Genomic DNA, 25,324 nt, shown 5'->3' with positions numbered 1-25,324 from the left:
TTCTGCTCCTGTCTGACACAGACTGAAAGGGTGGGTAAGGGTCTTGTGGGAGGGCGGAATAGGATGGTGAGCCGACTTTGCCCGGGCATGCCCTTCAGGGAAGGCTTAAAGGATTTGTCACCGGGGTGTGACCTATCTGCAGCTAGGACCCATGCTGTCTTGAGTGCTTCTAGTTCCCACTAATTCTTGAGCTTTACCTTGATCCTTTGTTCCCAGGGAAGTCATCAGGACCCTCCCATCCCTGGAGTCCCTGCAGAGGTTGTTTGATCAGCAGCTCTCCCCAGGCCTTCGCCCACGACCTCAGGTAAGGGGTTTGGAACCATGCAATTGCTATACCGGGGAGAGGGCAGAGCTAGCGAGCACCCAGGGACTCTGAAGGCTGATGGAAGCTCTGCCTGCCCGTTTGCTAGTCTAATGTAAATGTCAGAGTGGAGGGTGACTGAGGGGGTGGAATCCCGGGTAAAGGCATTTCCTGGCATCAGCTTCTGACCTCAGGCAGTACACCCATCAGACAGACTGCCAGGTGTTGGACGAGGAGGCCAGCATGGCCGTTCCTACCATTTCTCCTCAGAAACTGAAAGGAAAGGAAAACGAGGTTCTTCATTTAACCCCCGGGACTGCAAGATGCCAGTGTTCCTCCTCCACAGCTGCTCACAGCTGGGCAGGAGATGAGGGTCAAATAAAGCATAGATCTATCTATGTTTTTTAATGCCCTCAGTAAACTTAAAATCAAGCAGACTTGATCAAGTAAACTTAAAACCAACACAGATCCTTATATTATAGCATTGCTAAAAATGAGGCTATGCAGCCAGCGTGTGGTGGCACAGGCCTTTGATCCCAGCACTTGGAAGGCAGAGGCAGAGGGATCTTTGTGAATTCAAGGCCAGCCTGTTTTACAAAGCAATTCCAGGACTATACAGAGAAACCCTGTCTCAAGAAAAACAACAACAACAAAGTGAGAACATGAAATAGAACAACATGGTCTAGGGGTCAGAAAGGGCAACATCTCCGAAAACAAAAACATTACTTGCTGTAAATATGAGGAAGAGAAGATCAAATAGATAACGTTAACCTTGGTCTATTGCTGTGTATCTTATTGCTGGTTTGGGGAAATCAGCCTCCAGCTCACCCCCTTAGCCTCCAAAGTGCTATATGCAAACACTGGCTTACGTCTAGTGTGTGTGTGTGTGGAAGGGGAGTGATGAGTGTGTATGTGCTGGAACATGTATGTGAGTATATGTGTGCGCACATGTACTTGCATGTGAAAGCCAGAGGTCAATGTCAGGTGTCTTCCGCAATTGCTCTCCACCTTATCCTCTTTGTTATATTTATTTACTGTACGTGTGCATGCGCGCATGCACTCATGAGCAGGTGCCACAGCACAGGAATGGAGGTAGACTTGCAGGAGTTGGTTCTCTGCTTCCGCCATATGAGTCCCAGGATCAAACCCCAGTCTTTAGGCCTTGGCCAGAGCCTTTACCTGATGAGCCATCTTACCGTCTCTCTACCTTATCTTTTGAGATAGCATCTCTCACTGAACCCGGAGCTAGATTCAAGTTGGCTGGCCAGCCAATAAGCTTTAAGGATTAAGTCCTCATTCCATCCCCACCCTACTTCCACATCCAGTGCTGGAGTTCCAGATGCCTGCCACCAAGGCCAGATTTTTCCTGGAGGCTCAAGATCCAAACTTTTTTGGATCTTCAAACATGGGGAATATTATCAATTAAGCCTTCTTTCAACCCCTTCACCCTAGTCTCTGGAGGAGGGAGGCTATAAATCAGGCTGCTCACTGACAGTAGGTAGGAAACAGACCATATACCTGAGGAAAGATGTTCATCTGCCACGTGGAAAACCAAGAAGTGCATTTCAGCAACTCTCTTTCTTATCGGATAGGAGAAACATTGACCAAAGCAGGTAATTCTGACTCTGGGAGTAACAATGGCACTGACAGCTCCCCCCTCTCTCCCTCCCCCCCCCCCACTCTGCTGGTCAACAAGAGGAGAAGCAGGTTTTCTGAAGGGCAGATGAGCTATGTAGGAAAGTTGGCTGCTCTTTTTTGAATGGGGGAGGGGAGAGGTGAGGTGAGGGGGAACTAGAAGGAGTGGAAGGAAGGGAAATTGCAGTCAGGATATACTATATGAAAGAAGAATAAAAGGAAAAAAGGAAAAGGAAGAGGATAGCTGACTGCATCCTTCAAGTGGTCCCGTGTGGGAAGCTGTCTTAGGGATCACACGAGGCACTGACAGGCATCGCTGAGGGCAGCTACTGACGCCAGGTCCCTGAAAATGAAGGCAGGAAATCAGATGGATGGCGAAAGATGGCCAAATGTGGCACGCTAAGGTAAGGCAGAATCCTGTCTAGGGTGCAGAAGCTGCTGTGGCGTGAGCTCCCGGCATTCTCACTCTGCGGGGAGAGAACATATTGCAAAGCCGTGTGAGCAAGAACGAGGGTGCACGCTTGCAGGCAGAATTGGAGCCAGGAGGATGTCAACCCAAAGGGTGCTTGCTGATCACCACCACATGGCCAGTGGGGAGAAATAGCCCACCGAGGAGCTTGGGTTTGTAGGGGCTGCTAAAGTTACTCTGAAGATTTAAGATCTTGAATCTCTGGAGCAAGCTGACGGTGGGCGTGCACGTAAATGGGAGTGTCACAAAAATGCGGAGCTCTGAGAAAACCCTTGTGATGGCAACTTCCCTTCCTCATGCTTCCAAGAGCTCCACGGCCACTCTCAGCGTGCCAGACGTGAGGAAGGAAATTTCCTAGAAAGACAGGTTATCTTCATAGCGGCCTTGATTCTAGGTGAGCTGTGCACCTAGAGCTAATAAATCCCTACTGTAGTCCTCGTTCTTCACTAGACTGAGGGCTGAAGGATTACTTGAGCCCAGAACTTCTAGGCCAGTATGGACAACATAGCAAAACTCTGATTAAAAACAAAAGAATAGGTGAGGGGTCTCTCCTGCTCCAAATGCCCTGTGCACACAAGCTGTGTACATGAGCTTCCCTAGTGACAGACAAGGCTAAGGAGAAGAGGGCAGGCAGGGACCGTAGTCTCCATCACCCTTGACCGTACTAATCTGTTTTACAAAAGGACAGCTTTTCAGAGCTGTTCCTGTCTACAATGGCTGTGAATAGCCATCTTGAAATATGCCAGAGAAGAATATTTTGAGGCTGCCTATTTTGGTCTCCACCAAAGATTTCACAGGGAAAATGTATTTGTATTCTGTTTATACAACTAAAAATATTCTTCAAGGGTGGGGGACTGACTCTCCGCTGTCTTTGAAGCGAAGGATAGGTTAATTTCTAAGAAAGTAAAAATCTAGGCAAAATGGGTGCTGCCAGACACCGGTATTTTAAGTAGCTTGGACAGAAGACCACACCCAAAATCTTTTGCAGTAGATGAGATGAGAGATGAGGGTCTCCAGAGCTGAGCCTGCAGTGGCCAGGGTAAATCCAGGGGGCAGCATGGGGTGACCTGTGTTTGTAGTTGGAAGCAGAACAGAATAGCAAAAGGTAGAGGGTGGTAGCCTCTACCAGTGGTGGAATCTGGGTCTCACTCCTAACTCCGCCCCCATAAGGCAGAGAATATCTTTGTTTTAAATGTCTCTTTTTTAACTCACAGAAATCTACCTGCCTCTGCTTCCCAGTGCTGGGATTAAAGGCGTGTACCACCATTCCCAGCTATCTTTGCTTTCTCTCTCTCTCCCTCTCTCCCTTCCCCCCCCCCCCGTGATATATTCAGATGTCCCCAGAACCCATAAGAAGGCACTGGCTCCCCAGAAACTGAAGTTACAGGCAGTTGCAAGCTGTTCAGTGTAGGTGATGAGAACTGAACTCAGGTCCTCTGGGAGACTGGAAAGTACTCTTAACCACTGAGCTATCTGTTAGCCCCCAAGAATGTCTATCTTGATAAGCCTTCAGAGAATCCAGCCGGGTGACCTGATATAGGGGGTAGCAGAAAGAAGACCTGCCCCATGCCTGAGGTCAGCGTCTCATCCCCACTGACTCTTCATTTCTGCGTCCATGCAGTAATGTCCTATCCAACACAGTGAGGGAAGACGCAGATATCCCCAGTACGTCTGGCATATTGACAGGGCAACTGACTCTTACCACCACAGCACCCTTTTCCTTGAGGAGGAGCACTACAGGAGAGGTGAAAAGTACAACAGCCAAAATAGTTGCTCACCGAAGGGATAGCATGTGCCCTGGGTCAGGTCTGAAAAATCTTCTAAAAGTGTAGCCAAAGTCAAGTGTGATAGTACAGGCCTATAAACCCAACTTATAAGATGCTAAAAAAGCTGAAGGCCTGCCTGGGCTGTGCCTCCAGACCCTATCTTGAACAAACAGTGTAAAAAAAAAAAAAAAAAAAAAAAAAAGTAAAGCAAAAGCCAGTGTATCCTTGCTGATAACATGAGCAAGGACTGTGGCGAAGAGCTAGTGTTCAAGTTAATCATACATGCGGCTTGTTTGTTCATCATTCTGTAGGCAGGCGTGGTACCTTGTTAACTTCGCCTCTCCAGCAGGGAGATAGATCTTTCAGGACTGAAAGATAGCTCAGAGGTTAAGAGCATTAGCCAGTCTTACGAAGGTCCTGAGTTCAATTCCCAGCAACCACAGGGTGCCTTATAACCGTCTATAATGAGATATGGTGCCCTCTTCTGGCCTACAGGCCCGCATGCAGGCAGGCAGAATGTTGTATGAATAATAAAGAAATCTTTAAAAAAAAAAAAAAGAGAGAGAGATACTTCAGAATCTAGCATTGTTTTGGTTTTTCTCTTTTCATTGCTTAGGACCTCACTCATGCAGCTGATGTTTCAGCCTTGCAAATGTCCGTTCTATAAATATATGCCTGGAATCAGGCCCAGCATACACAGGTATCAGTCCCAGTTTGGTATGGCCATTTACTAGCTATTTGTTTTTAGACAAGTAACCATAGGCTTCTGAGCCCCACTGTTCACTAAACAGGTCTCTTAAGCATCTTTATTGTCCAGACACCAGTTTTAAAATACTTGGTCTCAGTCCTCATGGAGCCCATATTTCTATCAGGGGAAATCACACCAAACTCACAAATGAAAGTAACAGCTTCACCACACGGTGACTGATAGAGACCACAGCAGGGTGAATTGACAGAGACAACCAGGTGGCCGTCTGAGCTGCAGTAGTTAGAGAGGAGCTCTTGGTGGGATCTGAGCTCTAGATGGCAAGATGCCCTTCCCAGATGAAATCCAAGCCTCTGGATATTCCCTAGCAAGTGTAGCTCAAGGCAGCTCAGAAGTGAGGAGGAGGATGGTTCCAAGTGGAGCATCTGAGCTTGTGGCACCTTCGGAGCCAGGTTGTGGAGTTTGCATGCGGTTCTGCCTGCTGTGGAAGCAGCCGGTGGGGGGTTTAAGCAGTGGGGATCAGTATATTTTGGAAGCAGAATGAGAACAGCAGCTCAGGCGACATAGGAAGGAGGGAAGGTGATGATCAAAGATGGCCCCAGAGTTTTAAGGATTGTGTAGGTGGGTGAGAAGCACCGTGGGTGATGTAGAGTTAGAGGAGAAGGAGTGAAGAGCTATTTTTTTGGCCATGAGGGATTTGGGGTGCTTATATATACCACAGTGTCCTTGTCTTCAGACAGGGGTGATAATGGTAATGGAAGGTAGAAGACGGAAAGGGAAGCAGCATGGGGAGTGTTCAGTGACCACCCCACAGCCCACCCTTAGCCAGACCTCATTTGTTCTCATGTTCATTTCCCAGGTGCCCAGTGAAGCCAGTCCCATCAACATGGTGGCTAAACTCAGCCAATTGACAAGTCTACTGTCTTCCATTGAAGATAAGGTACCCGCGGGGTCCTATAGCATCCCTTGCTTTCTCTGGGGTCCCCTCTTTGCACCAAGACTATCCAAGTCCCAGGTTCTGCATTCCTGTGATGCTCTGATTCATCCCTGCTGTCCACAGGTCAAAGCTTTGCTGTACGAGGGCTCTGAGTCCCCCAGCAGGTGCTCCCTTATCCCCCCAGTCACCTTTGAGGTAAGTGACTCTGGAGCCATGGAGGCTGACCTAGAGATATACCGTTGGGGACCACTTTGGTTCCTGTGAAGAGGGGGCTTTTGACACGGGCTCTAGAAAGACAGGGAACCCAATGGCAGGCAATAGTAGTCAGTGAAGCAAGGTAGCCAGGGAAGTGGGTAAATATTAGAATTGCTGCCTAAATGCCTCAGTGAAGTCCCCTTCATAGGAAGGCTGCAAAGAAAGAACTCCTCATTACTCCAAGGTGTTGTCTTCCTTAAGATGGGAAGGAGGAGGGACATTAAACTGAGAGCCACAAACTGCCTGTAAGATAGTGTGGGAGGGAAGGGCAGTTGGAGAAAACAGTTCTTAGGATTTCCTTAAAAATGACTGGCTTAGCTTGAGACAGAAACAGAAAGGTGATTTGTTTTGTTTTATTGTTGTGTTTCTTAATGGGCCCCCATGATTCTGATGCTTCCAGCCCAACCTGGTCCCACCTTCATGAGATAACCCACTGCCTGAAGGCAATCCCACAATGACAGATTTCCATTTTCTTCCTATCACCTTGTGGTTGTTTAATTTTACATTTATTTATTCAGTGTGGGAGTGGGGGGAGAGGAGGGAGAGGACAGCTTGCAAGAACAGGTTCTCTTCTGCCACTGTGTGGGTCCCAAGAATTGACTACAGGTCACCAGGCTTGGTGGCAGGCTCCTCATACCCTTAAAACCATCTTGCCTGACTCCTCTGTCACTCCTGTCCTTTGTTGTTGTTGTTGTCGTTTTTGAGATAGAGTCTCAGATAGCCTCCTTTTGCCTCCACCTAAAGTGCCATCATACCCAGTTTAGATTTTCACTTTCTGAACATGCCCAGGCAAGCATCTTCTTCCTAATTGTTACCAGTAGATGTTCAATTAGTAGTTGTAACAAGGCCCCAGAGTGTGAATCTATTGCTAAGATTCTTTCCAGAAGTAGATGACACATCAGATTAATAAATGTCAAACTAATGAATGAATGAGCCATTTCCCAGCAGTTCATCTGTTTCCTCCACCAGATCTGTTGGTGGAACAGCTGGGTTACACAATGGGTGAGCTGGGCTCAGCTTCAGTGGGAGCCATTTCTCAGGCATGCCATGGAATACAGGGGTGTTGTCAGGCCAGGGTTGGGAAGGCCTAGAAATAACAGGCAGATAACCCCACACAGGACACTGATCCAGGGTTCCCCAGCCTTGTAGAGAAGTTGATCAGAGTTGGCATCATCAAAGCCCAGTCACTGACTGCATTTCTTACACTCTGAAGGTAAAGTCAGAATCCCTGGGCATCCCTCAGAAAATGCATCTCAAAGTGGACGTTGAGTCCGGAAAACTGATCATTAAGAAGTCCAAGGATGGTTCTGAGGACAAGTTCTACAGCCACAAAAAAAGTAAGCCACCCATGCCACCCCAACCCTGCAACACACACCCTATGTTCTGGTTCCCTGTGGATTTCTTTTTTTTTTTTTTTAATCTGTTTTTTAAGGTTTATTGCACAGTTGTTGGGAGTTCTTAACAGATGACCAGTGACTTTTCTATTGCTGTGACAAAATGCCATGACCAAGACAACTTACAAAATAAAACGTTGGCTGTGGGGCTCACAGATCCATGGGACCATCACAATGGGTTGCCTTGCAGGCAGGCAAGCATGGCACTGGATCAATACCTAAGAGCCTACATCTTGACTCACAGGTATCAGGCAGAGGGAGAACTAACTAGAAATGCTGTGGACGTTTGAAACCACAAAGCCCACTCCTCACTGCCACACCACTCCAACAAAGCCACACCTAATCCTTCTTAAACAGATCCACCAACTGGGAACCACACATTTAGATATATGAGCCTACGGGGACCAGTCTCATCCAAACCACCTCAGTGACTGTCAGAAAAAGCTAGTCCTGCCCTTTTTTGAGGGTGGTCCCTGTCCCAGGGTGGTCCCTGTCCCTGGGTGTTCTCTGAGCATCTCCCTGGCTATGGAATTCCTTTCCTGCTACAAGGACACCCCTCAGGGGCCTCCCCTGCACACTTTGCCACCATTCCCTGGATATGAGATTATAAATTACTTGTCACAACTGTCCCATAGCATTCCTGTGTATGTACATAATGATTTCATGTCTGTCTGTGTGACTGTTCTTCTCTTTTCTACAAGCATGCAGTTACCTCAGCATACTGGGACGGGCCCTAAACTGATGGGATGGCTAGCAGAGCTGCCGGGTTGGCACCCGAGCAACTCACTAAGCCTGTGGAACTGAAGTATATGAAGGCTCTGTATATCCAAGTTCTGTCACTTAGCAGCTGGGGGGCCTTGACCTATCTCTCCGAGCCTCAGTTGCCAGTTCTCAGGGATGAGAAAGACTGACTGAACAACATGGGGTACAGCCCGGCACCCAGCTTCTCTGAGACCAGCTGTTCTCCTGAGCACTGCTTAGCCACTGCAGCTCTGTGCATTGCACTGTCGAGCATTTGTTCACACTGTGGGAGTGAGCCCCACGACAGCTGGTGGAGAAGCTGCTGTGGGCAGAGCAGCATCCAGAGCAGAGAGCGACTCACGTGGTCCCGGCCCACATGCAATTTGCATTCTGGTGCATTGAGGGTGAATAAATACCCATGTAAATCTATCAATATGGTGGTTTCAACTCCTGGAAAGCTTCAAAGAAAACAGAACAGCATGATAGGTAGAGGTCCTCCGGGAAGAGGGAATGGTTTAGGGGAGCAGACGGAGGAGGCTGGCCATTGTAAGCAATGGAGCTTGTGAGCTAAGATCTCGGGTTGTGAAGCAACCAGTTGGACAGGGGCCTGAGGGAAGTCTTCCTGAGAGTGCAAACACCATGAGGTAGAGGGACACAGGCGCTTGAAGAAGATCTAGCCTCCTGAGCAAGATAAGCATTTCATGAAGAGGACTTCGGAAAAACTCCAAGCAAGGAAGTTTCAGGGTAGACCTTGGCGCTATGGAGTTACTGCCACAGGTGGTTCTGAGTGTAGCAGTTGGGTGAATGTTCATCCCCACAACATGACAACCCACCTTCAAATCCAGGTTCTAGCTCCTGCCAGCTGTACCACATTAGCCTAGTGACCTAGCTTCTCTGTGACTCCAGTCTGTAAAATGGGAATGATGACAATGGATGTTACGTGAAGATTGCATGAGAAGCTCTGAATTCATGCTTATGAGAACAATTTGCACCTCTCCTCACTGCTCTGAGTTGACTGGGAGAATGACCAGGCAGGAGCTAGGAAGAGGCCTGTTGACTTTGCACCTCCTCTCTGGAGCTCCGCCTGGATGCTGGCCTTAAGCAGAGGTAGGATACAGCCAGAGAAGGGCCAAGATAGTGCTAGCAAGGAAAAGGTCTCTTTTTTCCCTCTTGCATTTTGAATTCTTGGCAGAAGCCAGGACAGACATCAAGAGAAAAGAGTGTGGATCGATCACATGTAAGTCTCACGTGATGTGGAAGCCCTCACAGGGAATCCAGGACCAGGAGGAGGATGGCTAAGCAGAGTGTTGGGAAGAGGTCTGGATAGGTAGTGGTCCTCTTTACAGGTCTGGGAAGAGTGGGGAGCTGGAGAGCGACCTCACAGAGGGGCTGGGAGTTAAGTTCAGGGCATCAGGAGGAGCTTGGCCAGCCCAGTAAGCTCAGATTCCTCTTGGCCTTGTTTGCCCTTGGCAATAGGATGTCTACCTCCAGGTATGGACAGCACACTTGCCACAGGAGAGTTTTCATCACCAGCTTAGAGGAAGACCAGAGAGTCCTTTCTGTCTCCCCTTCTCTCCTGTCAAGGTGCTATGTTTAGGGTACTGGGGTTATCAGTTCTATCAGTAAATAGCACAGTAGGTGCTAGAAGTCCAGAACTTGGTTCCCAGCTCAGCCATTGTGACTTGGTGTCCTCTCTCCAGTCCTCAGCTGCATCGTGCTGCATGGCTTAAAAGGATGAATATCAAAATATATGGTGCCTGGCATGGAGAGAGTATTTGGTGCAATTGGCTACTGTGGTGTCAGCAGTACAATTATCCTTCCCATGTTGCTATGAGGACAGAATGGAATGGGGGTGGAGGGAAGGGACATGAATCGGAAAGAAGCCTCTGGCCTCTGGAGCGACAAGCTGCGAGGTAATTGTAGAGTTAAGCTCACTGCACCAGGACTGGGCTCCGCCTTGCTGTGTGCAGTTGGGGAAAGACAGATGGTTTGAGCAGGCAGGCCGTGTCGGAAGCAGCTTAGAAAAGTGCATGCCACTTGTGCAGGGAGAGGAGGAGGTCAAGAGATGCGTTGCAGCAGGGTCACTGGTGAGAGCTAACTGGGGCACACTGACCCCTGAGGAGGGCTGAGAGCCAGGGTTCAGTGCTGGGTGCTCTGGCCACCATGACAGCTATGTGATTTACTGCCCATGCCACAGTGGACCCCGTGCTTCAGAGCCTCATCTGTGCCAGGATGGACATGTACACTTTCCTCTGCCCATTAAAATAAATAAGAGGAAAATGTTGGGGGGGGGGGGGAAGAGAAAGAGAAGCTTCCTTTTGGTGGGTGTTTTGTTTTATTTGGTTAGTTGGGGTATTTTGGGGTTTTGTTTGTTTTGAGACAAAAACCCATGTTTCACAAACTAGTTTTGAATTCATTGTGTAACTAAGGTTGATCTTGAACTCCTGATCCTCTTGACACCATCTGCATATTTGATATATAATCTACATGTCATTGGCTTTAAGAAAGCAGAAAATACAAATAAGCAAATGTTAAATAAAACTATATGTTGCTAGGTAGCCTCCCAGATGCTTTTAAAAGGTGCTAGGCTGCCAAATGGCAGTACAGCCTTTTATTCCCAGCACTTAGAAGACAGAGCAGGAGGGTCTCTGTGAGTTCAAGGACAATGTGATTTACATGGTAAGCCCCAAGCCAGCCAGGGCTGCATAATAAGACCCTGCCTCTAAAATAAAAATAGTAAACAAACAAACAAACAAATAAATAAATGAGAAATAGTAGTGCAAGCTGAGCATTGTGGTACACCTCTGTAATCACAATACCTGGGAAATTTGCACTTTCCTTTTCATAAATTTGTGTGTGCGTGTGCTTGTGTGTGCGTGTGCGTGTGTGTGCACGCGCTCGTGCCCACATACCCAGATGACTCTAGAGCTGGAGTTACAGTTGTAAGCTGCTTGACGTGGGTGCTGGCAACCAAACTTGTATCCGCTACAAGAGATGCATGCTCTCTTGTGTCTGAGCCTCCCCAGCCCACCCTGTAAGTCAGGGTACACAACATTTCATCTTGTGTCATAAAAAAGACCAACACTGACTGTTTCAGACCCACAAAAGCCAGAAATTTCACGATTCAACCCCATAATTGCAAATCTCCATTGTCCCCTCTTTAGATTACAAAAATGCAATGGTGGCTTCTTTGTGAAACCTGTCTTAAATTAGAAATGGCTCAAGATTTGGTGTTGTGGTTAGCTTCATATTTATTCTTCTGAGCTTGCACCAGTGAAGGAAGAAGGGAACAACAAGATGAAAAATGAATGAAAAGACAAATAAATGACAGAGAGGAGTTATAGAGATTTTTTAAAAAAGAGAGAATGGGCTATGAAATAAGAACACAGAAGTTGGAGAGATGGCTCAGCAGCTAAGAGCACCAGCTGTTCTTTCAGGAGACCCAGGTTTGGTTCCAACACAGGCACGGCAGCTCTCAACCCTCTGTAAACCCAGGTCTGGGGGATCAAGTGCCCTTCTCTGGCCTCCTCTGGCTTTGCATGCATTTGGTGCACAGATAGATGCAGGCAAAATACTTGTATACATAACATAAAAATTTTAATTAAATTCAATTAAATGCCTTTCATCCTAGCATTTGAGAGGCAGAGGCAGGGGATCTCTGTGAGTTTGAGGATAGGCTAGTCCACATAGAGAGTTAAAGGACAGTCAGGACTACATAAAAAGACCCTGTCTCAAAAAAAAAATTTTTTTTTTAATTAAAATACTTTTAAATTAACAGAAAGAGGAAAGAAAAAGGAAGAACAACTCTGCATGAGAGCCAAAGGATGGGGAATCAGGAATTCAAGCCAGCCTCAGCTTTATACAGTCTTTTTCTGAAAATCAAAAAAGAAATAAAAAGATTTTTAAAATAAGAAAATGTAAAGGGCTGGAAACACAGCTCTGTTATCAAGTGCTTGTCTGTCATGTGTGAGCTCCCAGTAATGCCAAACACAGAATAAAAACAGCCAAAGGGTAAAAAGATAAATTCAAGGGAAGCGCTCGGAAGGTGGTAGACTTAGCCTGATGGTGATCTTCCTCGCTCAGGCTCTTGACATGCATCCCCATACACAGCAAGCTTTTCTAAACTGATGTACCAATAATTCAGAGTAAAAGAAAAGAAGAAACGAGAAGAGCTCATCAAGAGTCCAGAAAAGCGCTTCACTAGCACAGGTGTGCATGCTGGGAATGTCCCAAGTGCGCGGCGCAACAGAGAAGGCACCTCCAACAGTTCACAGCCTTTCAACACCGGGTTCTGAGGAAAGGCTGCTGAACCTCCTGAGTAAGGTAGAATCCAGAATACATTAGGGATTCCCACAGGGCTCAGCCTAGGACCCCATGCTTAGAGTCTAGAAGCTTTCCCACTGCCATCATTAAGAATACACTCAACTCCTCCTCTTCTCTCCCCCCCCACCACCCCATTAACTGTGAGAAGTCTACAGAGACTCTGTTTAGAGACTCGGTGTGCAAGGTGATTGTTTAGTTAGTTTTACACTCATGGAGATCAAACCCAAGGCCCCATGCATGTCTGGCAAGTGCTATAAGAAAAACACTTGCAGTCCTGTTTTTTTGTTTGTTTGTTTGTTTGTTTGTTTGTTTGTTTGGAGACAGGGCCTCATGTAGCCCAGGTACTCCCTCCCTCCCTCCTCATCCTGTTGCCTCCACTTCCCAAGTGCTGGGACTATGGTGTCTACCACTAGGACTAGCTCTAGGTAAGAACCTCTCAAAAAAAGTATTCCAATAACTCAGAAAAGATAGCAAAAAATTAATAAATGAGGTTTTATAAAAATTTAAAAGCTTCTGACCAGCAAGGGAAACAGTTAACAGAGTGAAGAGACAGCCTGTGGATGGGGGAAAGTCTTTGCCAGCCATACAACTAACAAGGGGTTAATATCATTAATATCATTATTGTATAGCAACATTTGTGACAGCCAAGTGCCCATCAATGAATGAAGAAAATGTTCCTTTACATGATGGAATGAGTATTACTTAGCCATAAAGAATGAGATGATGTTTACAAGGAAATGGATGGACCTAGGGACGAGGGAGTGAGGGAGAGGAAGAGGAGAGGCATGGAGAGGGAGAGGACTATCAGGGAAAAAAAGGAGTAAGATGGGAAAGAGCCAGGGCAACAAAGAGTAACTGCTGTACCAAAGTACAACATATGCATGAATGAAGATGCTATCATGAATAGATACGTTAACATATGCTAATTTAAAAGTCAAACAGTTTTTAGAAAATAGTTCTTGAAAAGCTACTAGAGATGTTACTATGCCAAAATGAAGGTGTAAACAAAGAAAAGGGAAGACGTGGAATGTGAGAGAGAAGATCCAACAAGAGGGACAAAGAAGTAGATTCCCAGGTGTTGAAGAAGGAAGGTTTTCATCAGGCCTCAAAGTCACCGAACCACAGAATCTTAAGTCAAAATAGCAACTGCCCAGCTAGGGTCTTCAATCTAACCTTTGAAATTTCACAAGCCAGGCCTCCATCCTCTGCTCTGCATTCAACATTACCTTTCAAGCTCCTAAGAACTTCCCACTGAGCTCTTAACACTCAGGGCTCTTCTAGCCCAAAGTTCCAACATCCTTCTACAGTCCTCCCCAGAACAAGCTCAGGCCTATCACAGCAATACCCCAGTGTCTGGCACCAACTTGTGTCTTAGTTAGGGTTGTAATTCTGTGAAGAGACACCATGACCAAGGCAACTCTTATAAAGGAAAACATTTAATTGGATTTTCATCAAACTGGCTTACAGTTTCAGAGGTTCAGTCCATTACCATCGTGGCAGGAAGCAAGTCAACATGCAGGCAGACATGGTGCTGGAGGAGCCCAGAGTTATATCTTGGTCCACAGGCAGCAGAAGGGGACTGGATCCACACTGGGCAGAGCTTGAGCATGGGAGACCTCAAAGCCCACCCCACAGTGACACAACTTTCTCCAACAAGGCGACGCCTCCTAATAGTGCCACTCCCCATGGGCCAAGCATTTAAACACATGAGTCTACGGGGGCCAAATCTATTCACATCACCAAAGAGAGTTTCAAATTGGGAGGAGAGTTTGAATCAAGGAAAACACATAGCACAGGGTCAGCGTGCAGTGTGACCCTCAAAAAAGAAACGAGCACAGTTAATAACCCAGGAAAAATTTAGCATAATATTTTTATTTTTTGAAAATTTTCATACACAATTGAAATGTATTTTGACAATATTCACCCCTAACTCCTCTCAGACTCACCCCCTACCTCTTCTCTCTTCCCAACTTCATGCCCTCTCGCTGAGTCTATTTTGTGCTGCCTGTGGGCTCATGACTTTCTCTCCCCTAGCAGCCAGCAGCCAATAGCTCCTCAGCTAAGGCAGGAGGTTTGTGAGCTCAACTCAGGAAAACATGTTTTAATTTGTGTAGGAAAAGAACAACAACCAGGACTAGTCTGTCAGGAGCCTTGCCATAGTCATGGTGATGTAAGCATTGAGTTGTTTTTCTAGCAAAAATATGATGGTAAGGCATGTGGTAGCATATGCCTTTAATCCCAGCGCTCAGAAGGCAGAGGTGGACGGATCTCTGTGAGTTCGAGGCCAGCCTGGTGTCCAGAGAAAGTTCCAAGACAGCCAAAGCTACGCAGAGAAACTGTCAGACACACACACACACACACACACACACACACACACACACACTCAAGATGGTGGGGAAACTGACATTATGTTTGGTAGGGAGTCAGAGGGGAGTTCAGGTTATGTGTGGAAAAAAGACCAACAAATAAACTTTATCTTCTACAGTGGAAAGCTAATATGTAATAGGAAACATTTCCTGTATTGTGCATGTGGGGGGGGGGAGGTGGCATGTGGAGGGTATACATGTGTGTATAGCGTGTGTGTACGTATGAGCATGAACTATGGCTGTGTGTGCTATATGGAGGTCAGAGGACAAGTTCCAAGAAACAGTCTTGTTTTCTACCTCATTTTGAAGCAGGGTCTCTCTTGTTTCTGCTCCTTTGTGCATGCCCGTGGCTGGCTGGCCCGAGTTTCCAGGTGATTCTGTCTCTACCTCTTGTCTCCCTATAGTAACACAGGGATCACAGATGCATGCTACTGAATCCAGGTTTTTCTTAGCATTCTGAAGATTAGAGTTTGGGTCACTAAGGCAGATGATTTTATTCACTGAGCCATCTCCCAACCCTGTAAAATATTTTCAAATGAAACCTCAGGAAACAAGAAGCCGGAGATTTTTTTTTTTTTTTTTTTTAAGAAACATGGAATAAAGTTCAAAAGAGTTCATTAGGAAACTTGAAATTACTTGCCTTCAGGGGGCAGGACGTTGCAGGGAGGTGGGATAGAAGCATACTATTAGCAGCAACAATAGAAAGTCTATTGTGTGACTTCATCCACAAAATTTTATCTTTGTGTGTATGTGTCTGTGTGTGTGAGTGCAGGTGTCCCAGGGCACAAGAGGAGGCACATCCCCCTGTAGCTGCAGTTATAGGTGGCTATGAGCTGCCTAAAGCGGGTACTAAAAATCGCACACAGGTCCTGTGAAAGAGTAGTATGTGTTCCTAACTGCTGAGCCACCTCCCCAGCCCCTCAGTTTTCTATTTGAAAAATGGAAACCTACATATTTTACATGAATTTTTCACAAATTAGGCAAAACAGAAAGGAGATGGGGCATCAAAGTGGCATGGAGGGAGGAAGATAGAATGAGCACATGCACACTGTGCGCACAGCTAACTCTAGCTGGGTGCCACACTTCTCGAGAATGGCTCCCTAGGGCTCAGCCCAGGTATGTGAGGTGTGAGGGGCAGGCTGAGACTTGGGTGCCTGGAGTGCAGTGGACTTTGGACCAGCATTTGAAGGAGCAGGTGCGTTGAGTCAGTGAACTTCTGTTTTTCTCAAGTCCTGCAGCTCATCAAGTCCCAGAAGTTTCTGAACAAGCTGGTGATTTTGGTGGAAACGGAGAAGGAAAAAATCCTGAGGAAGGAATATGTTTTTGCTGACTCTAAAGTAAGTGACAACAGACATCTAATGTGGGGCAAGAAGGAACGTGTGTCTTGAGGACCGTGATGTGCCAGGGGCTGCGGCCATTAGCTCCCCGGGCCCTAGAGCACTCCTTTCACACCCGGGAAGCTGAGCTTAGGTGGTAAGGCTCAGGCTCTGGGCCAGCTAAGACTCACTGAACTTTAGTTCCACTGTCCCAGGTACAAGAAGGCAATCCTTGAACCATGCCCAGTGCTATGCTGGCCAGGAGCCCTTTATTAGCAGTGTCTCTTGGCTAGATTTAGGAGCCCTTTGGGTCAGCTCTGGATTTAAATCTGAATCCTGATCAGCACTTCCCTGGAAAGATTTCTGTTTTTAAACTGTGCCCGCTCTGGGGACGGAAGATGACAGCACCACCATTGGCTGACAGAGGGAGAGGCACTATGGGCCATGAGAAAACCCTCAGATGTGCCAAATCCCAGCCAGAGGTGGGTTCTCTGTCCCTTGATTTCTCACCGCAGAAGTCACCCCAAATGGGCTGAATCCCCCACAGAGGCCTTGCTGTCTGTGCTCATCAGTACAGTTCGTGTGAGGCAGTGAAAACGATGGCAGAGCAGAAAGGGCACATATGCTGGCATGTGTGGCTGAGCCTGCACCTCAGACACTGGAGACAAGCTGAGGGAGGGCTCCCAGCACAGTGCCAACGAGGTGACCCAAGTTCCCAAGGCGTCTGCTTTCACTTGTCCTGGGAGTGACTCTGAGGGCGTGGTGAGAGAGCACAGATGGATGATAGGAAGCAGAGAGAGGTCACATACCTGCACAAAGATCTGGGCTTCTGGCGCATAGATCCAAAACTAATCATTTCTGCCCCATTGCTGCAAGCTTAAAAGGATTGTGACACTGACTCTTGAGCCATCCCCACCTAAAGACAGGTTTTAATAAAGAAGCCATTGTTATGTCTTGATGACCTGGTGTCTTTGAAGTGGGCAATTGTGAGACTTGCAATGATGAGGGTGAAATGGAATTGCTGGCTTTGTAGACCAGGGACATCAGGCATCCGGCCTTTCCTATTGGTGCTGTTTGAAATTTTGTGTGCTCTCTTTTGAAGCCAGCTGCCCTATTGACGACAGCCCTCTTGACTAACAGGCAAGTCAGCTTCATACCCCACTGTGAACATAGAAAAAATAAGTGTAAGAGAGTAAGGGGGCTCTTTTCTTAATATGGCCTTTTGCCTTTGCTTAGTTTTATCAAATTTTCTTTATTAAAAAATTGGATTTATTTATTTGGGGATGGTCATGCATGTGCCACAGTGCATGTGTTGGGATCAGAGGAAAGCTTGCAGGAGGCGGTTTTATCTACCACATGAGTCCCAAGGACGGAGCTCAGCTCCCCGGCAAAAGCCTTCACCTGCTGAGCCATTGCATTGGCCCTAATTTCTTTAAATTTTCTTTCATCAAATAAGTAACTCAGTCTCATTAATCAAAAAAAAAGTAACAAATATAGCCAAAAGTTTAAAATAAAAACAGCGCTCACTAGTAACCGACTCTGAACTATCCCCTTCCAGGTGTTTTAAGTGTTTTCTTTGTTTTTATGGTTTGCTTTGGTTTGGGCTTCTGTGAGACACAATTTTGCAGTGTAGCCCTGTCTGGCCCGGTGCTCACTATACAGCACAGGCTGGCCTTGAACTCATGGTAGTCCTCCTACCTCAGCCTCCCAAGTGCTGGGATTAAAGGCAGGATTGCCCATGCCTCATGCATTTTCTTTTTAAGATGAAACTACAGTGTTGGCACTCACACCATTTTGCCAAATAGCTTTTTATGACAAAATGTTGTTTTTGACCATCTCTCTGTGGATAAAATACCATAACTTTAAGACTCTATGGAGTTCTAGTTTAAGGATGGTGTACAATATAGTTATTTTTTAAATCACACCCTTGCAGTGCAATGGCCGGGTCCAAGAAGCCACATGCTCTTGGCTTTGAATGCATCTCTTCAGGTGGCTGCTCTTCACATTTATGGTGAGATATATATCTCACCGTGTGTGGTGTGTGTGTGTGTGTGTGTGTGTGTGTGTGTGTGTGTGTTGCCCCCTTGATATTTTTTGCTGACCACATCTTTTGTAGAGGCCCATGTGCAGGAAGATGGAGGTCTTCCTCAGTGTGTCTTCCCTTCCTCCTCCAGAAAAGAGAAGGCTTCTGCCAACTCCTGCAGCAGATGAAGAACAAGCATTCGGAGCAGCCGGAGCCTGACATGATCACCATCTTCATTGGCACCTGGAACATGGGTGGGTCCCTGTGCCCCCTCCCTCCTACCTACTCTGCTGCCTTCCACCTTCCTGCCTCCGCATCTGCAAATGGCACAGGGGGCACCTCCATCTCTCTCACATAGTCCTGGTCTCCATGCCATCTGTACAGCCTCTTTTCTAGAGAAGTCTACCTCTGTCTGATGGGGATGATGATGACGGCGAACAGGAAAAATGGGCCTTAGGATTAGTGCACCCGAGAATAGCAGTAGGAGGTTGCCCCTGAGATTGCCAGGGAGCTCAGGCTGGAAGAAAGAAGGCTGGCCCTGGTTTCTCTAGGGAGGTGATGAGCGGAGCAATAGATCAGTGGACGAATAGATGGGTAGGTGGATGGGTGACTAGATGAACAGTTTTAAGTTTAAGTTTCATGTAAATAATATGTAAGTTTTTAGCACAAATGTACGGCTAGAAGTAAACAACAACTATAAATATGCTAATTATATGCTAATACATTCTACATGATAAATACACATGAAATATTTAAATAATTATTTGGCATAAGTACTCAGCTATAAATAAAAGCTAAGGTACAAAAATATATTGGGCTAAATATATATACTAAGTATTTATGTATGTACAATATTATATGCGATATGATATTGTCATATATTATTATACTAAATATATACTTTATACTAATTAATTGTCAATTTTACTGAATAATGTTTTGGTGTAAATATCAAGACAGAATTAAATAGTTAGGAGATGTACAGCTAAATCTGAATCTCAGTCAAATAACCATTGCATAGGGCATACTTCGTCTACGAATCACCCATCCATCCATCAGAAATTCAAACGTAATGGGTATCTTAGTCTACTATTAATTCCTGGGCTCTCACCCCCAGGGTTGCATGCATGTGGCACAAGGACCTTTCTAGTCTTCTTGACTGTCTGTAAAGAGTTCTATTGCTTGGACATGGTAGGCTCATCCCACTGTGCAGGGTGGGGCTGCCCAGAAAGCCTTTGGGTTTCCTGGCAATAGGACAGAAGCCTCCATCCTGGACATGTCACTTACCGCTGGAATTGTAAACTCCTCAGGGACTTACTGCCACCCTAGAGCTTAGGACATGTTTGGCAACCTGTTCAGTTAGATCAGGGCTCCTACAGGACCCCCCAGTGTTTCCAGTCTTTGAAATATAATGTTATCTTTATAAGATCTCACTGAGCTCTGACCACAGCTGACATGAAAGATGATATCTGCACAGTGTGCTTTATCTAGGGCATTTGCCTCTTGTGATTTTTTTGTAACGATGTGCTCCTTCTTTTCCCCTATTTTGAATCCCCCTGATGCCCTTGACCTGACATGCCTTTGACTCACTTGGTGTTGGGTTTTGCTGTTGAAGGTAACGCACCCCCTCCCAAGAAGATCACGTCCTGGTTTCTCTCCAAGGGGCAGGGAAAGACACGGGACGACTCTGCTGACTACATCCCCCATGACATCTACGTGATTGGCACCCAGGAGGACCCCCTGGGAGAGAAGGAGTGGCTGGAGATACTCAGGCACTCCTTGCAAGAAGTCACCAGCATGACATTTAAAACAGTGAGCAGCTGGCCAGACTCAGGGTGGGAAACAGGATGTTCTTCCAAGCATCTCAGAAGCCAGATAGGATACTTCCTATACGGGAGCTCAGTGGTCCCCTACTTTGAGAGCCAGAGATACTCATCCAGGTGCTGTCCTCAGAAGCTGATGGTGCCCTGGGTCCTCCATCTTCCCCACTCCTGCTTCAAAGGCTAATATTTACTTCCTGGAAGCAGGTCTCCTCTCAGAAGTGCTTTCGCTCATCTCTAGGCATCGTTAAACATTCCCCCGAAAGCTAGGGATTACAGGCAGGGCGTCTTACTCCCAGGGTGAGAGCTGGGGTGAAATCCCTTTGGGATGCTCAGGGTTCCAACACTGCACCTCAGCCTGGTGTTGCAACGTCATCTCCCACCACCACCACCACCAGGTCGCCATCCACACACTCTGGAACATTCGCATAGTGGTGCTTGCCAAGCCAGAGCATGAGAATCGGATCAGCCATATCTGCACCGACAATGTGAAGACAGGAATCGCCAACACCTTAGGTGAGCATGGAGGGGAGCCTCATGCCTACGCGTGCTCCGCCTCTTCCTTCTCTTGACAGTGTCCCCAGATTAAACCCTGAGATCCCTAAGTTCCTTAGCAAATCCAGATGGTTTCCCCTGCAAAAACTCATCCAGGGTCTATGTCAGCCCCGGAGAGCTGGCTAAAATGTGGCTTCTGTCTCAGTAAGCCTCAGGTGGTTTCCAAGGCGCTATTCTGACAAGCTTTCAAGTGACACTAGTGCCAGCCAGCCCAGGGGCCCCACTTTGAGTAGTAAGAACCTAGAATAGGAGTTAGCAAACTTCTACTGGAGACCGTGACTTTTTCAGGCTTTATGGGCCACATGCAACTGTCTGCTACTGTCACCTGAAAGTTACCACAGCCAACAGAAGTGATGAATGAGGTGGCTGTGATCAGGTTAGGGCATAGTCTATAGGCTGTTGGCCCAAGAGAGCCCCAAGCACCCTATAGGAAGCAGGAACTGGACAGTGCTGAGTAGATGGGCTCAGAAAACGGAGATGAGAGTGGACAGGCTGCAGATGTGGGCGAGCAGGGTCCATAGCTGCAAATGTGGCCTCTGCAGTTGGGCAAGTCTGCGTGTTAGTATGTGAGTATGTGTGTGAGCGGTAAGGTGGGCAAGGTGGCATTGGGCACGTCTGTGTTTATGTAAATACGCATGTGTGTGTGAGTTCATGGGAGCACGCCCGTGTATCTAGATATTTGGGCTTGTGGGTATATATGTGTCTGTGTCTTTTATGTGAGCCTGTAAGAGTCTGTGTCTCTGAATGTGTGGCCGTGTGGATGGGAGTATCCCACTGTATGTATGTAAGCACAAACACTGGATTGTACATGAATGGGCTAACAACCAGGCGGCAGTTTCTGGGCTTTCACTTTGGGGACAGAAGAGGGTCCAGAAAAAAAAAAAGACACAAGATTGCTCTTGTGCTTTTCTGCTGACAAAACCCTGACTTCCTATGTCTAGTCTCACTCATCCTTTCTTGCCTGCTGCAATAGCAGTATGGGTTAGCCTGAGCTCCGTCTCCTACAGAACTCTCCTGCTGGATTCTTCCCTCCTCGGGCTTCCTGCCTCTCTCACTAGTCCCTGAACAGAATTTGTTCAAATGTCTCGCTAAAATTTACAGTTGCATGTTTTCAACCAGGCCTTGTTCTAGCCCTGGCCCTAGATCCTGATCCTCCCTACAGAACCCTGTGGTAGAGTGCTTGCCTAGTATATGCAAGGCCCTGGGTTAGGTCCCTAGCATCAAAAGAAAATTAAATAGGTAATCTTCCCCCACCGCATACATAATATATATGTTTATATATTTACATATATATTGTAATATATATATAACATTATTTTGGTTGGTGGTGGGACCCTGCCTAATAACCCCTTGCCTTCCAGGGTTTGTTAATCACCTATTTCTAAGCCCTAGAATCTCTGATTCAGTCATCTGGGGCTGTTCTGCTGGCCTGTGGAACATACTTTAAGAAAAACTAATGTAGAATAAATGAAAACATCAACAAAGTGTGGGTGTGTACGCGTGCGTGTGCACTCGTGCGTGTGACTGAAGGTTTTTGGTCCCACAGGAAGGAATCCTAAGTGGATAGTCAGTTTGCTCAGCTGGGAGATGGGGGTTACCTCCCAAATTCCAAGGCTCCAGGCTACTCTGTCCCTGTCCCTATCTATTCAGTGCAGTGGTCCCTAACATCCTCATACCTAGAAATAAATAACAGCACCCTCCTTCCTCTGTCCTAATTAGAAAATCACGAGGCAGCAGTCATCTGCCAGTCACAGGCAAGCCCCACCCCCACTGCCCGTCCACTTCCTCTCTTTTCCAGGCAGGCCTCTCTTACCCTTTGTTGACAGCCTCAGTGCCCTTTACCTCCCCTCAGATTCCAACCCCTTGACAAGACTGGCTGGTTGACCTTCTGCTTCTTCTCTTTCTTCCTCCCTTAGGAAATAAGGGAGCTGTGGGGGTGTCCTTCATGTTCAATGGAACCTCCTTGGGGTTTGTCAACAGCCACTTGACCTCTGGAAGTGAAAAAAAACTCAGGTAATGGATTTACTAGCTAGTTACTAACACCCAGCTAGTCCTAGCCCTCCACACATCTTGATGGCTTACCCCGCCTTAGCTGCAGACCTTCTGGACCTCTGTTGGCTAAGCAAAGACACAGTAGCAAAGCAGAGACCTCAGGTATATGTGACTCTTGTCTGGAGGACAGAAGACATTTATGTCCTTAGCCTAATAGGACCGTTAAGCCTGGTCCATCTCTAAAGGAAAATACTCCTCAGACACATCCTATAGCTCAAAGTCCATTTTGTCTGCAGGTAGCCCTGTCGTGACCAGAGCCATCTAGTACATTTACTGATCCTATCTCCTGATGGGTAGATCCCTGCTCAGGACTTAGACTCTGTGGTCCCAGTTGGGTATGCTCAGGTGCTCACTGACAGGACTGCAGTCTACATTTCTGTCTCCCACCTGTCCTCTGACTTTCTGCCATGGCAGAGTGAGGACCGTGCCCCATGCTAGACTCGCTAGCACATGGCCCTTGCTTCTCTGAATTAGGCGAAATCAAAACTATATGAACATCCTGCGGTTCCTGGCCCTGGGAGATAAGAAGCTAAGCCCGTTTAACATCACGCACCGCTTTACCCACCTCTTCTGGCTTGGGGATCTCAACTACCGTGTGGAGCTGCCCACCTGGGTAAGGAGTCTCCACCTTGGGTAGAGCTGTGGGGGACAGAGGCTCCCAGATGTCAGCTGTGGACAGAAGATCAAAGAGACACTCAGAACCAGCCTAAGGCAGCAGCTCCTCTCCAGAACTCAATGCAGTTGCTGTCACGGAGCCTCTGCCTTTCTTTATAGTTCCCTTCTGCTTGTGTCTCCTTTGTCCCAGGGCTTCTATGGGTGCCTCTCCTCTCTGTCACCATTTCTGCAGCCTGCCAGCCAGCCAGAAACAGCTGGGCTTGGTCAGGAAGCACAGGCATCTTAGGGGACCAGCTGACTTATCTCAATAAATAATGGAATCAGTAGTGAATCTGAGGCATTGCTTGCCTGCCTACATGAAGGGGATCAATAGATATGACCCCGGGATGAGTCTAGAACCTACACAGTTATTTTTTCACACTCATAAAAGTTGAGACAGGAGATGGCATGGGGTGGAACAGTGAGTGTCCTTCTGTCCAGAAATCAGAGTTGGCAGTCTATTTCACTCGCAGTGAGGGACCTTAATGCATCCCCATGCTCTAGTCCTGTGAGGGACAAAGCAGCAGAAGTTGACCCTGTTTTATGAGCACACAGAGAGGTTAGAAAAACTGCTGGGAGGGATTGCACATCACTCATAGTTGAGGCTGAACCTCAGGTGTCCCTTTATCTCAGGCATTTCTCCATATGACCCCATGGTCCCTCAGCTACCCCTGGGTCTCCAGCCACCATTACAGCTCTGTAGACTGTGAGAATCTGCAGCCAGCCTACCATAGCTTCCTCACTAGGGAGGGTGACATCTTTCCTCCCTGGGAATGAGCAGGCATGCAGGAGCGGGAGAAGAGTTCAGACACTGACCCTCCTGGGGAACAGCATACCCCAGCTCATGAAGTATTACTAACAATGGTGTTTAAAAGCCAGTGTGCAAAAACAACAGATCCACATGCAAATTTGGGCCTGCCTGGACCTAGTTAAGGTGATGACACAGCCCTTCCCGGCCTTCTTTATCCATATGAAGTGACTGAGTGCTGGGAAATAGCAACCCAGACCAACCAGGGCCCTGGTGTGGTCAGTGGGAAGTGTAGTGCGGAACAGGATCTGATAGGGCATGTCCTCATCCTAGGAGGCAGAGGCCATCATCCAGAAGATTAAGCAGCAGCAGTATTCGGATCTGCTGGCCCATGACCAACTGCTCCTGGAGAGGAAGGAACAGAAGGTCTTCCTGCACTTTGGTGAGGGCACACTCTCTCCTTTGCATCCTTTCCCACCATCTTCTCCCTGCCTGAATGAACTGACCAGGGGAAGGGCTAGGTCTGCAGAGGAAGGAGCTAGAGGTGTTAAGGAAGCCAAACTGAGGGCCATGTGTCTGTTTCAGAGGAGGAGGAGATCACCTTCGCCCCCACCTACCGATTCGAAAGACTGACCCGCGACAAGTACGCCTACACAAAGCAGAAAGCAACAGGGGTAAGTCTCCTCAGCAGCAGCTCTCCTGCCCTGACCTGCCACTTTTTCCCAACTCACCATTCCATGGTGGTTCCTAGAAAGTAGGAAGCATCCTCTATCACGAGGCAACTGGGGAGATAACTCGGTCAATAGAATGCTTGTGTAGTGTGCACAGAGCACTGGATTCCATCTCCATCATGAAGACAGGCAGGATTAGCATGCATCTCTAATCCCAATACTCAGGAGATGAAAGCAGGAAGCAGGAGGATCAGGAGTTCAAGATTGAGTGAGTTTGAGGCCAGTCTGGGCTGGAGGAGAGAGAGAGAGAGAAACTTTCATACTGACTCCAATCTTGGTGCTAAAACTGCCACCAACTTGTACATTTAAAAAAGGTGAATTAATAATGGCCCTATTCTAAGATGCTGAGAGAATTTTAAAGCATTTTTTCTTAACTATATATTAATCTTGGTGGTTCTGTTTGAGACAGGGTCTTACTATTTAGCACTGGCTACCCAGGAACTCACTATGCAGACCAGGCTGGCCTCAGACCCACAGAGAGCCACATGCTCTGCCTTCCAAGTTCTGGAATTAAAGGCATGCACCACTATGA

At 47.2% G+C, this 25,324-nt stretch overlaps 1 protein-coding gene across 1 annotated transcript in view; it reads left to right on the top strand.

The window, feature by feature from the left end:
- Positions 1-25,324, top strand: part of Inpp5d (inositol polyphosphate-5-phosphatase D) — a 104,185-nt gene that overhangs the window by 59,293 nt on the left and 19,568 nt on the right. Inside the window, exons 6-17 of the mRNA XM_055617020.1 lie at positions 217-304; positions 5,737-5,817; positions 5,938-6,009; positions 7,283-7,406; positions 16,124-16,230; positions 18,384-18,486; positions 19,848-20,044; positions 20,451-20,568; positions 22,524-22,620; positions 23,134-23,272; positions 24,395-24,503; positions 24,647-24,735. Coding sequence (XP_055472995.1) covers positions 217-304; positions 5,737-5,817; positions 5,938-6,009; positions 7,283-7,406; positions 16,124-16,230; positions 18,384-18,486; positions 19,848-20,044; positions 20,451-20,568; positions 22,524-22,620; positions 23,134-23,272; positions 24,395-24,503; positions 24,647-24,735 — 1,324 coding nt within the window. The remainder of the gene's footprint in view (positions 1-216; positions 305-5,736; positions 5,818-5,937; positions 6,010-7,282; positions 7,407-16,123; positions 16,231-18,383; positions 18,487-19,847; positions 20,045-20,450; positions 20,569-22,523; positions 22,621-23,133; positions 23,273-24,394; positions 24,504-24,646; positions 24,736-25,324) is intronic.

The sequence above is a fragment of the Psammomys obesus genome, unplaced genomic scaffold (genome assembly GCF_907164565.1).
Source record: "Psammomys obesus unplaced genomic scaffold, mPsaObe1.curated_primary_1811, whole genome shotgun sequence".
NCBI lineage: Eukaryota > Metazoa > Chordata > Mammalia > Rodentia > Muridae > Psammomys > Psammomys obesus.
This window is presented reverse-complemented; position numbering and strand designations above follow the sequence as displayed.